This window comes from Nuphar pumila, chromosome 7 (genome assembly GCF_984573655.1).
Source record: "Nuphar pumila chromosome 7, dmNupPumi1.hap1.1, whole genome shotgun sequence".
In the NCBI taxonomy this organism is placed as follows: Eukaryota; Viridiplantae; Streptophyta; class Magnoliopsida; order Nymphaeales; family Nymphaeaceae; genus Nuphar; species Nuphar pumila.
Window position 1 is genome coordinate 116,949,709 of NC_143255.1, and position 16,667 is coordinate 116,966,375.

The 16,667-nt window shown below is 36.3% G+C and overlaps 1 protein-coding gene across 1 annotated transcript in view; it reads left to right on the top strand.

Annotated features, from left to right (window-relative positions):
* The window catches only part of LOC149833101 (sphingoid long-chain bases kinase 1-like), a 57,745-nt gene extending 45,943 nt beyond the window's left edge, over positions 1 to 11,802 (top strand). The window contains exons 6-9 of the mRNA XM_090012716.1: positions 1,941 to 2,087; positions 5,862 to 5,961; positions 10,172 to 11,133; positions 11,283 to 11,802. Coding sequence (XP_089868842.1) covers positions 1,941 to 2,087; positions 5,862 to 5,961; positions 10,172 to 11,133; positions 11,283 to 11,432 — 1,359 coding nt within the window. The 3' untranslated portion in view covers positions 11,433 to 11,802. The remainder of the gene's footprint in view (positions 1 to 1,940; positions 2,088 to 5,861; positions 5,962 to 10,171; positions 11,134 to 11,282) is intronic.
* Positions 11,803 to 16,667: the final 4,865 nt, after the last annotated feature.

Below are 16,667 nucleotides of genomic sequence, written 5' to 3' on the forward strand. Positions count from 1 at the left end.
GCTCTTTTTAGTACAGCATCACTTTGACTGTGATATCACTGTTCAAGTTTTGAGGTTACTTCTCACTGTTTCTTCTGTTATGCCTTTTCCCATTTGCAAATCTATAATTGTTGAGCTCTTTGAAAGCAAGGCTCTTCTTATTACAGAGCTTCTTGACTCGAGCTTTATAACTTCTTTACTAAATTAAAATTTTCTTCTTTTTTCATTATTATTATTTTTCATTTCTTTCTTTTTATCCTTGCTTTTTCAGTGTTTTCTTAAAATTTTCCTTGAAAAAATTATGTTATAAGCACAAAAATCTGTGAGATGCTACATCATTCTTGAAGGCATCATGGATCAAGATCAACAAATTACATAATACAATTGATCTACAAACTCTTTCTGACAGCAACACTTAATTTTCTTCAGTTCTGCCTCTGGTGTTCGGATTTGTGATGCATATATTTGGGTGTTTCCTTTGTGGAAATAAGGTCTAAGCCTTATTAAGCATTTTTTTCTGGAAATCCATTGCCAACAGGTGATATGGAGTTCCTATCAAATCTGATATGTGGATATTTACATTATTTCAATAACATAACATAGACCTGTTGATCTATAGTGCTGGATATTGAGGACTATTTGTTATCATGCGCTCTATCTTCACAATACAAGTAAAAAAATTCCTTGAGAATAAGTTGCGGCATTTATTGCTTCTTTCTTCCTTGATATAAAGGAACTATCTTGATGGCATCGTTAGGCATAGGCAGTGAATGTAGGTTCCGGAGTGCAGTTTGAGATGAGCAATGGAATGTTGTTTCAGCTTATGTGGCACGTAGTGGAAACGTAATCTTGAATGAAACGTGTTAGAGTTTCCTAGTTCTCATACAGTTTCCCTTAAATTAGTTCAGTGTTTTGTGTTAAAAATGTATGTATATATATATATATATATATATATATATTTATTTATTTGTGTATAACTAGGTTAGTTTAGTTAGGTTGTTTTTTTACTTTTTTTTTTTGTATTTTGACTAGTCAACAAAATATCGCTGACCCCAATTGTTTTGGGATGAAGGCGTAGTTGTTGTTGTTGTTGTTGTTGTTGACTAGTCAACAAAAGGTTGACTAGTGAACCATAGAGCTGTTGGACCCCCAACGACTCTATGGTTCCTTTCCCTTGTAGCTCTTGTCTTGTATATAAATAAGGGTAAAACCCCCTCTCTAATGCATGCTTCTTGCATGAGCATTGATCAATAAAATATTATTTTAATCCCTTGTGTTTGCCCCTTAGTGGGTGTTTGTGTGTAAGCCTATCTTGTGGCTTGTATGTGTTCTCTTGGTGCTTTGGTGAAACTCTTTTGAGTGTCCATATTGTTGTTCTTGGTGAACATCTTTGGAGGATCTTGTTTCCTTTATGGTATCAGAGCTTGGAGATCATGTTAAAAATGTAAATATACATATATGTATTATGTATATACATATAAATACATATATGTATAGTTACAGTTTTAACATTCTGGTAATAATTCTTATTTTGACAACTGAAGTAATTACTTGATGCTCTGATGCCTTATGGCAATATAAATAATGAAAATGTTCTGCAATTTTATCTTTTCCTGACATGTCTATGTCAAATAGTATAATATGGGACAAGATTTTTCATTTGAGAATTGCTATGCTACTGATGCAGCCATTAGCATTAGTTTGAAATTTTCTTTTTCCCCAACTTTTTTTGCAATGTTGGTGCATGAAGATTGAAGTCATTCATCCTGGTGCACTCATGTAACAGAAGTCCATACTCCATAGTGTTTGACAGTAACAGGTTTGAAATTGTGATACTTTCTTGGTTTTAGTTGAATAAGATGAATATAATGTTTATTTGATGGTTTCTATTTATGAGCTTAACATGTGTGGACACTGTCTTGAGCTGTTGATTAAAACTGATGTTTTAGGGATTTTTTCAGGTTTTGAATGGATTGCTTAGTCGAAATGACCAGAAAGAAGCTATTTCAATTCCAATAGGCATCATCCCTGCTGGTTCAGACAATTCACTTGTTTGGACTGTTCTAGGAGTCAGAGACCCTGTGGCTGCTGCAATAGCTATAGTAAAGGTATCTATGTTTCTCTAGCAGATTAGTTAGATTCTTATCTTACTAATTTGGTTTAATAGATATCCTCTCTATGGAAGTTGGTTAAGTTCATTCCTATGTTTCTTTGTGCTCGTTTCCTTCTATTTTCAAACCATGTGCTGCTATAAATTTTTTAGCCTTTCAACCTAGTATGGTTGGATGCTGGATGTTTTTGTGGTTTGCTATATGGGATTCTCCCAAATCACAAAATTCAAGAAAATTTTCAAGACTAGCGGAATTTTACATCTTCACTAAAACCAATTGTTATCTACTTCAAATATTTTATTATGAAGAGAATGGAAACCGATGATTCTGGATTTGCAAACCAAGGGTCAGTTGGCAAGAATAGTTGCCCGAGAATGTGCAAAGATTTCATGGTTCATCTAGAGGTCTGAGCAGATTGAGTTGAGCAGTTTGTATTAAACAAGCAACGGTAGAAGTGCTTAGGGAGTCCAAATGTGAGGTACATATGCATAGGAAAGACTTGTGTCCTAGGAGGGAGGAAGAAAAGTGCAATGACACCATTTGCAAGTGAGAAAGTTTGAAAAACTATCTATTGATTAGAAAGCACGCAATCAATGTATTGGACAAGATCAGAAATTGGATATCTTGAGAGTTATAAATTAGCAAGAAGGAAGCTAAAGGTTCTCACTCTTTAGTAATATGTGAAACATATGATAAACAATAGACCAAATTTGTTAATATAGAAAGGCAAAAAAGTATTTCTATAAGCTTGCTGAAACTAGATAAAGGAATTCTAGAAGTTTTACATGGTTGTAAGTATTGTATTGTAACCTGTATCGGCCGGGCCCAAAAAAAGTTATGTATTGCAAAAAATCATAAATTTTGAAAAAAAATATAAAAATTCTAAAAAAATCAGAAAAATTCTAAAAATTCTAAAAATTCATAACACGTGAAACAATGATGAAATGCACAAAATGCAACCTTAAAATCACATATGAAACATTTATGTCTCTATGAGCTGCATAAGACATCATCAAACATCAACTAACTCACAAGAACAATGCAAAATATTAAATATATTATGGCAATAGTTGCACTCGATTTTCACTCATTACTTGAGTGCCCCATTACCATGCTGGATCATTTGATGACATCTTTGTTAGCGGAGTGTGGAGATTTATTTCTACATTTATATAAATTTTTAATTTTAGCGGATTCAACTTCGCGGTATGTTGTAAGGGACAATGCTTCCCGAGGCAGAATTTTTTTGGAGAGTAACTTTGTAATTGTACTCATAATAAAGTTTTTTTTACCTTAACCCATTTTATTGAGTGGAAAATAATGGAAATGCACTTGTTTTTTACCTTAACCCATTTCTTTGGGTGAAAAAATGGTGGAAATACACTCTTGACGAAATCATGAAAGCCCTCTCACCGGAGCAAAGATCGGCCCCCAAAACGGTCTCACGACTCTTAAAGTGTGTGGGAAGCTCTCGAGTATGTTCTATACGAATGAGAGTTTTGGCCCTCAAAAGCTCTTTAAAACCCAAAAATGTAAAAGCACGGTTTTGCCCATTTTTAAGTCCATAGGCACCGTGTCGTATGATACGGGCCCTATCATATTGTATGATACATGATGCATCCTATTTTGATACGGGTGTGTATCATACAATACAAACAATATTGGTTTTATCATGTAAGGCATATTGATAATATTGAAAACCCAAAGGGTTTTATATAAAAGAGCTAGTTGGAAATAGTTCTCTCACATGTAACGTAGGTTAGTCAGGACAACATCATCAAGAATCTGCTTCATGTAATTAATATTTTTTGCTGTGGAATTTTAAGCATAGTCACCCATATCACCGATATTTTGAAAATATTGCAATATTATCGGTATTTCAAGGTTAGCCCATATTTTTCTGAGATTTTCAAAATATCTCTAGAGCATATATTGTGATATTTTCCTGAGATTTTCAAAAGCATCTTTTTTTAATATATTTTAAGTATCATTTTTTTGTTTCTTTTATATTTTAAAAACTTATCTAATTGTTTCTTTATATTTTTTTCAGGAAAAGTACTATAAACCTATTATTTCTTATTCTTTTTATTATTCTTTATATTTTTTCAAAATTTAAAACTTCTGATATTTTCCTGAGAATTTTCTGAGATATTTTTTGAAAAAAAAAACATCCAAGAAAAACCTTGCCGAGAATTACATTGGCGACTATGATTTTAAAAGTATTAGATGATGAAAACAATGCATTCAGTAATAATTCTGTTGTTGCATGTGGTATGTCAATTGGTTGCTTCAATTAACTGGGTGTTTTCTATAATATCAGAATTTGAAGTATACTGCTATACTGTGTAGTGGCAAGAAACAAAGAAATTACCAGATATACAATTTGTGGTAGAAATGAATATGTGAAGATAGATGTCTGAGTTGCACCTTGACAATCTGTCCAATGCATTTTGATACAAAGTTTCTTTTGCTTTTCATAATGAAAAAAGTGAAGAGAGAGATAATCAAGAAATGTTGTCCGAGATGGTTTGGGCAGGTCACTTTTAGACCTTGAACAATAATGATAAAAAAAGGGGGACATAGTACATGTTGGAGGAAGTATGAAAAGGAGACCAGTAAAGACTTGTTGCTATAAGCCGCATTAATTGTGTAGTGACTCAAGGGTCAGCATTAAGTAGGAATAGGCCAGAACTATGGACTGGTAATGCTGAACCCAATTAGGTGGGCAAGACCTGCTAATGTTGATTATGTGAGCACATGGCCATATGGTCCCCCAAAAGAACTATAAAAGTATGCAACAATCTTACACATATTCCGATGGACAGCAGATGCTATAAACCAGTTTGGAAGTTTCAAATCCAATTCACTAAGCCTAAACATATAATGAATACAAGCAGTGCTGAATCTTAAAGTGGTTTTCATATCTTTGATGGAGCAGTTTCACAATGATACGGGCATTGATGCATATTGTAAAGGATCAAAGAACAAATAGGAGTAGAGAAGGCAAAAGCAAGAAATAAGGACAAATGTGTGTAATTATTATGTTAGCAAAAGGCTGGGGTTCTTAACAAATATGTTAACAATTTTGATCCCTTTATCTTGTCATAAAGGTTTAGAGTTTTATGTATTTTAATACTTAAAGCGAATAGCATGAAGCTCAGGCATGGCTTCAGCTTATAGAGAGCCATGCTCAAGCACCCATGCTTGAGCTCATGGTGAGATTTAGCTGGATTCAAGCAGCTGAACTTGAACAGATAAAACTTGATTTGGCTGTCAGTGACATGATATAGCACTCTCCGAGCATAATTCAATGTGATTTCACTTTTTTTTCTGTATATTAATTGCTATTATTGATTTGGGGTCTCTGCCCTCCTTTCGTCATGCTTTTGCATTTGCTTATTTCCTTAAGCTTACATTTTTACCATCAGATTCTTTGACTATTATCTTCATTATTGCTTGTAATCACTAAACATGACTTTATAGATTCTTTAACATCGTTTGGTTTCTTGACCATATATAACCATTAAGGTTATAATTCAACTGCCATTTGAAAACTCATCTCCTTCAAACCCATACAGTTAGTTGGTATGCCATCGATTCTGATGGTTCTTTCCATTGTGAGAAACACTTGAAAAATAGGGAACTATCCTTTTCCATATTATTGTTTATCTGCCTATCCTGAAGTGTCCCATTAGATTGTTTCTCTTCAAAACTGATGAGTATGCTTTCCTTAAATTGATTTTTTTACTTCTCTTTCCTTGCTATGTACAGGGGGGGCTGACAGCTACAGATGTTTTTGCTGCAAAGTGGATAGAGACTGGTGCAATACACTTTGGCATGACTGTTTCATATTATGGGTTTGTTAGTGATGGTAATTCATTAACCGTGCTTTATTTCTGGGAAAATTCAACATACATTAAGCATACATATGATGCAACTTTTTGTTGAACATTTGATTCCTGTTAAATAAATACTGGATGCTTCTAAAGCCCTTCTATTGCTTTGTTTTGTTGCACATGGTTCTCTATTGGCACATAAAAGAGTACATGTTAGCCTGATTCTCCTCTTGACATGGGTCATATTTGCTTTCTGCATTTGGTAGATGTAATAGACTTGGAATTGCCAACTTAGGTGGTCTTGCCACAAATGCAAATGCTACCAGCTATGTCACATGGATAAGGCTTCGGATATGGGGATACAGCCATTTTTGTGACGTTTTCAATATGATTGGTATTTAAGGGGACATGATGCGGGGGCCAAAATGTATCTGTGTGACATAGACTTCCAGCCATTATGTGACATTTGTAGTCTTTGTTTTTCTTATCCTAACTTTTCTACAGACAGTAGATAGCCAATTTCCTCAATTTCAAACGGATGTGTTAAATAAATATTTTCATGTGAGGAAAACAGTAAGGCTTGTGCATAAGCATCTATAATAAGACAATGCAGGTGCAGTTTTTGTATGAGTTTCACTTTTCGGTAATGAGTGTCATCTTGGATAGATGTCATGCCCATTAGCACTCTGAGTTCATTTTTTTTCTTTTTTTGTGCCAGCACCACTACATCTATAATGGATTCTCCAAAAGCTGCTATTTCCCAGTAGACAGACCGCATTTCAGGTCCATCTCAGCTTTCACCAAGTTTGAACCAAGTCTGTCTGTCACTATAGCTAGCATTGCTGTGAGTAGCATGCGTTGATAATTGAATACATGCCTCATCCATCAACATCCAGTCAACCTAAAGATGGTCTGGTCATCTAGGAATATGTCTCATATGTTAGTTCCTGAAGTATCTGGGATATAAACTTGCTTCATTGCTGTTATGTTTGTGCTTGTGAAATATATAGCGAAAATGGTTGCATCTGAAGCAAGCTTTCATGGAGCAGAATAAGCTATCCCCAACTTGATGGCACATACACCAGTGTTTGTCATCAGCTCACAGTTTTTCTGCTATTGTATATGATCTATTTAACTGACAAGCAAATACTTTTTGCTTAATGTGGATCCTATTATCAATTAATCATCATTTGTTGAAATGATTGAAAGATCCCTGGTGATGATGTTCATAATATCATTGAGGAGTATTCATTTTGAAAAACCTTTGCATGCTAGGTTTGGCATTTGAAAAAATTCTGCTATTGATTATTTCCTTGTTTGTGAGTGTGTTATTTGACATGACTACAGATATATTGTTTTCTATGGGTGGTACCGAAAGATTGATCACTTTTTCTCATTTTTAGTCATCCATGTGAATTGATCTAGAAATACTTAAGTGATGTTTGCATTCATGGAATATCCTGTTACACTTTCTGTCATGCTTGTCTTGATGCATGATGTGCCAGGCTTGAGCTGAGCCAAACACTCTGTAGTGGAAAACTGTAATTTCTTCTTTTTTGTACATCTGACCCTTCAGATGCGATCTACATGTTTAGCTTAGTAGGAACCGGCCCTTGGATCATGCTTTTCTGCTGTATAGTTTAGATTTTCGAGGGATCAAAAAATCAATGGCTTACTATGTGCTGAATTTTTGACCTGTAAAAAATTATATTTTTACATTGAAAAAATGTGATCCAAGTGTCTTTATTCCTGACCATATTGAACACATCAATGGGGTCATATTTTGTCAACACAACCTGCCTCTATGAGTTTCAGCTAGGGGTTCCAAACTCGCAACTGTAGCAAATCTATTAATAGGATTGAGAGTATATGTGGACCAGCTTAGGTGTGAACTGTATATGGATGGGCCACTTTCTGTGTGTTTTTCACAAATCTGGCCCCACAGATGCGTTTAGCATGGTCCATTTGCTAAGAATTGACACTTGGATTGTGTTTTTTTGAAAAAAAAATATGATTTTTGAGCCTTGATTATTTATGAAAAATGTGGGCTGTTAGTTTTCAAACATATAAAAAGCTACTCACGTCAGAATTGGACAATCCAAGAGTCAATTCCTATGAAATCAAGCATGTAGATCACATATGTACCATCAGATTTCAAACAAACAAAAATCCTGAAAACCTTCATTGGTACTTAGTTTGCACCCACACCCTATATATATATATATATATATATATATATATATATATATATATATATATATATATATATATATATAGGGTTAATATTTGGCGCTAAGGCACAAAATTATATGGAACTATTGAGCTGGAAATCATAAGTTTTAGATTTCTTTTGTAGATTAAATCGTATGGATGTGATCTACAAGTTTTATTTAGTGGGAAATGATTTTTGAATCATATGATTGCTACACATAAGCAGGTCTTTTAAGGGCTTAAAAAATTGGCGGTCCACATGCACTCAAATTTCATGACTCAAAAAATCATATTTTTGGATTAAAATAGCACAAACTATGGTTTGATCCTTGGCAAACAAACAAACCATCCTAAACACATCTATGTGGTCAGATTGAGTTGATAAAGCTTGAACCTATGATTTCCAACTCGATAGTTCCATATAATTATGTGCCTTCAATAGCACCAAATAATGACCCATATACACATATATACATATACATATATACATACACACACATACATATATATATATATATATACATATATATATATATATACATATATATATATATAGAGAGAGAGAGAGAGGGTAATGTGTTTCTTTTGCCCACTTTCTCATTTTGCCCCCTCAAAATTGCATGTTTTTGGTATTTTTTCTCGCATCTAACACCATAGATGTGATTTAGAGGTTTTGTTTAGTGGGAACCGACTTTTGGATCACCGGAATCTGACCTGTATACAGGTTTTTCTGGTAATCCAAAATCAATGGCTATGAAGGTATCAGTTTTTTCCGGCTCATAAAAGTATGTTTTTTCGTCAAAAAAATATGATCCAAGAGTTGATTCCCACTAAATCTAGCATGCTAATCACATTTAACGGTTCAGATCTACCATAACACACTTCAAAACTATGGGGCAGAACGAGAAATGTGGCCTAATATGTTCAGTTCTCATATATATATATATATATATATATATATATATATATATATATATATAGGGAAATGAAAACCTTCCCAATGGAAAACCTTCCCGATGGACATTTTATTGGATTTTTTTTTAATTTCAACTGTACAGATGTGATCTATATGCTTGTTTTTATAGGAATCAGTTCTTGGAGCATTTGATTCCGATGCATAGATAGGTTTTTATAAGTTTCAAAATTGACTGTACAATTTTCATAAATTTTTGAGGCTCCAAATACCAATATTTTTATCCAAAATTCATGATCCAAGTGTCGATTTATAGTAAATCAGTCATGCTGAACACATCTGTACGGTCAGAATTTTGAAAAAAACACCAAAAAAATTCCATTGGGGATGTTTGGGAGGGTTTCCATTGAGGAGGTTTTCATATATATATATATATATATATATATATATATATATATATTGGTGGGTCCTAACTACTACCAGTCTTATTTCCTAATCATTCACCATCCCAACCACTTCAAAAACATGGTTGCAGGTGCTTTTTGCTTAAATCTGAATCTATAGATGTGTTTATTGTTGCTTATACCAAAATTCATGCTTTCTGTAGAATGAAGTTGACTTGAATTTTTTTAATAATCAAGTTTTAGTTACAATATGAGCTGTTCATGTTTTATCACTTCAAAAACACGTCTAAACATGAAAAATTCCTCATCTTGTGCATGTTGTCTATTAAGTAAGCTATGTAGACTGCATCTATTAGATAAGCACCTGCCACTATGATGGTTGAGGGAGATTTGTTAGTGTCTGAAAGACAGGGAGAAGATGAAATTTGAACCTGCTGCCTTGTTTTTGCAAGGAGATCCTGCTACACCAGACACTTTTTACGTCAAATCAACTGTATAGAGATATACATATGTAATTTCTTTAATTTTTAATAAGTTTATGCTACAGCGTAAGCACTGGCTTGAGCTTTACTTATTTGCCTAAACAAGCCCCTTTTTTTGGTTAAGTTTGGGCTTGCCTTGTTGCTTCTTGTGTTACTTCCTGTTTCAAACTGCACTCAACTTTCTTGGGCGAAAGTATGCTGTTGTAATGGCTTTTATTTATTTTTCTTGTTGCAGTGCTAGAGCTCTCTGAGAAGTATCAGAAGCGTTTTGGTCCTCTTCGCTACCTTGTAGCAGGAGTACTCAAATTTTTCTGTTTGCCAAAGTACAGTTTTGAGGTGGAATATCTTCCTGTGTCAAAAACTACACCAGATTCTGAAGGGACCGTTCCAGCATATGGAGAGCACCGAGATTCATCAATCTTGTATCCAGATATCATGAGAAGGCCTACCATAGCTGGCATCACTAGGTCATCAAGCTTATCAAGTATCGACTCCATTTTGACTCCGAGTCGAATGTCAGGGGATCTTGACACAACTTCCAGTACTCTTGCCGGCAGTGAACCTTCAGATATTGTCCGTGGTATAGACCCCAAAACTAAGCGCTTGTCTTCTGGTAGAAGCAATGCAACCCATGAACCAGAAGAAGTTCTGCATCCCCAGCTGCAACTATCAGCAACCCCTAACTGGCCACGAACAAGGTCAAAAACAAGGACAGATAAAGGTTGGATTGGTCTGACTTCCACAAATGATCCTCGGGGTTCCTGGGTGAATACAGCAGGAAATGACAAAGAAGATATTTCATCAACAATTTCAGATCCAGGGCCAATCTGGGATGCAGAACCAAAGTGGGACAGTGAACCCAAGTGGTATGCTGAACCCAACTGCTTTCCCGAGGGCCCACTTCAGCTGCTGGCGATGGGTGGTGATATAGAAACGGGGATGAAACATGAAGTTCAAAAACTAGAAGAGAAGTGGATTGCTCAGAAAGGGGAGTTTCTCGGTGTGTTGCTCTGCAACCACGCATGCAAGACCGTGCAGAACTTGAATTCACAGGTGCTGGCTCCAAAGGCAGAACATGATGACCAGGCATTGGACTTGTTGCTAGTTCATGGGAGTGGCAGGCTAAGGTTATTGAGATTCTTTTTGCTAATGCAATTCGGCAAACACCTTTCGCTTCCCTATGTGGAGTATGTGCAGGTACGTCTATATGCATTTTTAGATAAACTTTTCGTGATATGCAAGTATCTGTGCATCAAAATTTCTCCTATATGATTCTCTTGACCTTGCGTTATCTGAGAAATTGTGAAAACTGCTGTTAACTATCTGGAGATCCAATGGCGATGCAGGTAAAATCATTGCGGCTTACACCTGGAAAAAATGCCAATAATGGGTGTGGCATTGATGGTGAGCTTCTTCCCATGAATGGGCATGTTGTCGTGTCATTGCTCCCCGAGCAATGCAGACTTATCGGCCGCCCCGCTCGGGACCGTGTATAGCCATCTTCTTTAGAGTCTTTGCTTCTGAAGAGGTGTGCTCTGCTTCCACTTGCGACAACCATTTGGTTGTGGTAGTGGAACGTCCAGATCATCAACATGTACCTCCTTCCTTTTTCTCAGTGCTCATGTAAATTAATGCGTTTCTCTGGCCTCACGAGAGTTTATTCTTTTTTCCCTTGTATTTCCCTTCACTTTCTTTTTGTGGTCCACCGATTGGAGTGGAATTTCGTACTCTTTTTTTTTTTTTTGCCTTTGTCCTGTAGTTCTGAGGTACTATCATGTGAGGATTTCTTACGACTTAGGACAATAATTTCATATTTGTTGCAAACATGGAATATAAGAAAGATATACATTGCTCCGACTTGACCTTCTATGGATTGTCTGTTGTCCTGTCCAAGGTTAGGTTCTGACCCCTTCATCTTAGATTAGGCTACCGCGGGGTGTGCGGGTGCCTTTAACTGGTGGGCTCCGTAAGCGCTTGTGTATCGGTGACCCCACCTGGGGTTTGCCTCGCAGGGTAGTGGGCCCATTAAGTGACCCGATTCTCAGCGAGGGTTTCTCTTCATGAAAAAACAAAATGTATACTAGTAATGCCAGCAGTGAATTTGGGTGCAAGTTGCTTATCAAGGTCCTATAGTTTCTATTTTTCTTATTGTGTACGTGGCTCTTCTACGGAAATTTGTCATCTGCCATTTACTCTTGTATTTTCAAAAAACTAGGACAAAAGTCGACTTCCATCATATTAATCTAAGTTACCATCATAGAGGTGGTGATTGTAATCCCTGAAATTGTGGGTTACATGAATTGGTATTTCACTCCATCTAGAATTGAAGGGAAACCGCCTCCCCTCCTCCCAGAAAATGATGCAGTACAATAAGACTGCTGATCAATGCTTCGACTTAGTTTGATGGATTGCCAAAGGTCAGGACAGGCATGGGAGCCATCGAGTCCAAACCAATGTTGTCAGTGTAGGTATTGGTCCTGAATCGTTTGGCATTAGCTGTATGGGCCGATATAGATACTCAAGTGAATCATTTTGTATCGGCCAAAAAATAGTAAAAAAACATTACATGTCAATCAGAATGTGACATGTGTTAAAACAATTAAAACAATATTTCAAAAATATTAAAAAGTTAATTTTTTATATTTTTTACATTTATTAAAAAATAGCCGATTCAGGTGTAATGTGTATTGATGTTCTGACAGTACGATACGTATCGGCCGATGCAGGCCTATACCCACCGGTACTGACAACATTGGTGCAAACTCTTTGCAGTTTGTGCAATGCACACGGAGTAGGACTATATTAAGAACTTTGCCATTCTGCTCATCTCGTAGGGGCGACTGGTGAATGTCACCAAGTTGATGAGACGTCATGAATTCGAAACCCATGGCTGGTGTCCCTTGCTGTAATGTCGAAGCAAGGTGTACTCTCCAGTGGTGAGGGGGACCTCAAGGGTTTTACAAATCAAAGGCCAGCCAATGCGCAGATAGTTATGGGGGCTGGTAGTGTTTTCTCCAGAACTATCCAAAAATAAAGGGACCAAAAAGGTTAGAACGTCTTAATTGAGAGGTAGAGACCTAGACCATATAACGATACATAACACTCATACACCACTGCTGGGGTCACCCATGTGGCTAGTAGGGTGGTTGTGAGGGTGATGAGATGAAGGCACGGATCAAACCCTGCTGGTGCATGAGTCTGTTAGTATTTTTCAGAGGTGGGACACGTAAGACAAGGCGGTTGTGGGCCCCCCACCTGTGGTTTTCCTCTCTTCGGCGAGAGTTCCTCTTCATAAAAACAAGAAGGATATATAACACCTATACATCCAACGAGACTTAGAGAGGACACGTTGCATAACCATTCCCCTTGTTCTAATCTGTATCAGTTCTTTGCTTCTTGTTTCAACATGATAACTCTCTCAACCATCGATCTCTCACATCCAGCCACATGTTTATAATGATGGGTTGCATGTAGGGCTGGTAAACAAGCCGGACTAACCGAACAGGGCATGTTTGGTTTCAGCTCGTGTTCGTGTTTAGCCAAGCCTAGCTTGAGCTTGGCTCATCCTTGAATGAGATGAGCCGAACACGAGCTGGTTCATGTAAAATCATTCCATGTTATTTATACATAGTATATACATTTTTATATATTATACTTGAAAATATATATAACTTTTTATAAATTACACTTACTAGTCCATATTTTATGTATATATTTTCATTCATCCTTCTTTATATATATATTTTAGTTATTCTTGCTTTTATATATTACATAAAATATATATTATTCATAAATATATATATTTTATCTATACGAGCACTATCGAGCCGAGCTAAGCTGAACAGCTTGTGTCCGGGCTCGACTTGTTTAAGCTAAACGAACTGCTTGTGGCTTGGCTGGCCAACTATACGAACCAATCACAAATGAATTCATGAAGAGCTGAACCGAGCTGAGTCACGGCTAGGTTCGTTAACCGGCCCTAGTTGCATGCCTACAAAGCCTGGACATAAAAAGAACCAACCTGTGTCTTGCCCTGCATGTTTGGGAAGTCCACATGCAGCCTCTGCTGCATGATCCGTATCATGGGGCCATCCCAATACTTGCTCTTCATGAATAAGGTTGGTTTCCAGTCATTTTTTTGGCCATTGATAACAAACCATCGAGCAAAGATACGTCCCCATCCAACATACTCAGAGAATTGAAGAAAGCACCAAACTGAATAAAGGGATCAATCTAGCTATATGGAGGAGGTGATTTGACAAATCACAATTTTTTGTGTTTTGAAATCACCACTGTCCATCACTTCGATCACACCATTCATTGTGCAGGCAGTGGGGTCCATCAAAAGTGCTGATGTTACTATTTTACAATGAATGGCGGTGATTGAAGTGATGGATGGTGGTGATTTGCCAAATCACCTGATTTGTCCTCCCTTTGAAACAGTCCTGGGTGGGGGATAAACTCTCAAAGAAATTGCCCAAAAGATCCATACCCCATGTGTAGATTCCAGAACCTACGTCTATCTGGGTTGGATTTAAGTTGGTCAAAGCCTTAACTAGTTTGTTGACTACATTAGGGCTCGGTTCGCAAACTTTAGAGAAGTTGGTATATCTCATTTTATGATATGTATACCATGTTCAATTTGGACTAACAATGGCCAAAATCTAACTGGGTCGACCTACTCAGCATGGTTAAATTGAGTAAGTGACTCGAGATTTTGGCATCAAGTAACATTTTGTGATTGAGATAATTGAAGGGTTAGGCATGTTGGTCATCTCCCCAAAATGCATGCTCAATGCAAGATCATTCATAAATTTATTTTTTACTCGGAGAAACTGCCTCAAGATCAGTGACCTAGTCATGTTGGCTCAGCCTGTCATACTTATGGTCATGGTAGCATAAAACTCCGAGGGCTTACCCCTGGCCTCAAGGAGTCACCAATCATTCATGGATTTAACTATAGGCTCTTTTGATAAGGTTCTAGAACCGAAGCTGGAGCCCATGCCAGCCCCTCTATACATTATAATAGATCATACAAAAATTTGCCCAACCAACTTATATACCCTCGTAAGACAATTTATTTCTACTCATCCCCTATGTCATCCTTATCTTCCTACCTCATCTTAGGATCTCATTGATGCCAGCTCTTTTAATCAAATCTGTCCTCATAGATGTGATCAACATTTGAATGTTGAAATCCGACCTTTGAATACAATTTGATGGTGATTCAAAAATCTAAGGACTACAAACATGCCAAAATTTATTGATTAACAAATTCATTCTTTTTTTTTGGTGAAAAGAATGCAAACTAAAAGTTGATTCCTATCAAATTGGCCATGCTGAATCGATCTATGAGGTCAGATACGGTCAAAACAACTTTCATCAATGAGATCCTGTATAGGTTCTCTCTCTCTCTCTCTCAAAAAAAAAGAGATCCTGTATTGGGTATGATGATGCGGATGACATAAGCAATGAAGGGAATGAGTGTAACCGAACTGAAGATCAAAACTCAATACGACTCCAGTGACTATCCATGATCTGTGCCGATCTGTACAAGACATATTTTCAAACTTGCGCATAGTACTCACCAGAACACATCAGTCATTCCCGCAAATCACCAACATCGAAATCCATGTCACAGGGATACCTCAACATGCCCTCGTATTGCACCTTCTTATATATTATTCTTAATAAAAAAACTGCACAAAAAATAGTGTCTCCTGTCCTTTTAACCGAGTCCTTGTGACATAAGCCAAAACAATTAAAAGAGAATGCAAAAGCCCTCAACTCTTTCTCAACCATAGTGACAAATCTCCCGAAAATATAAAGTGAAATTACCTAAAAGATAAAAAACAATAATTTCTTGTGATATTCTCAATTTCTCCTAACTTTTTTTGTCAAAAACATAAATATCGCATTTGAAACGTGATATTATGTTTTTATCAGCTATTGATTGTTGAAAAACCATGTTTTTTATTTTTAAATATTTCTATTTATATTTTTTATAACAAGTAATTTTTATATTATATTATATTTTTTATAACAAGTAATTTTTATATTATATTATATTTTTTATTTCCACGATTTTGCCAGAAAAATAAGAGATTTAATAAAATTTGCAAATTCTCGAAAGTTTTTGGCTGCCGATATTTTTTCATTTAAAACTTTTTTAGCTATGATGTCAACGTATGCTTTAAGGCACGTTTGGGAGAAAGAAAGATGTAAGAAAAGTGATGCAAAATGAAAAATTGTACGGATTTTCCTATCCTTCTAACTGAGAAGAGACTTTCGAGATAGTTGTTTCAAAAAGTACATTTTTTGACAGAAAAAATTCTTACCAAAAAAAATTTAATTTTACACTCTCATCCCCAATCTCACCACCATCACCACCACTATCACCTTGCTCTTCTCATTTTTTTCATATTTTTTAACTCTGTTTTTTCTCATGCTACACAAACAAGGGAAAAACTTTTCTGAGGCAAAAGTTTTTCTATCTTCCAAACGTGCCCTTAAGGTCTCATAAAGAAAGAACAGTAACAGGTAAAAAATGAGAAGAAAAGAAGAGGATTCTACCCTCTCCACTTCTTTCCCTACAAAACCCCCACCACCGTCCTCCTCTTTTCTTCACTTCTTCACTTTTACACACCCCACGTCAAAAACAGAACCAAACCTCTCTCTCTCTCTCTCTCTCTCTCTCTCTCTCTCTCTCTCTCTCTCTCTTCTATCTGCAC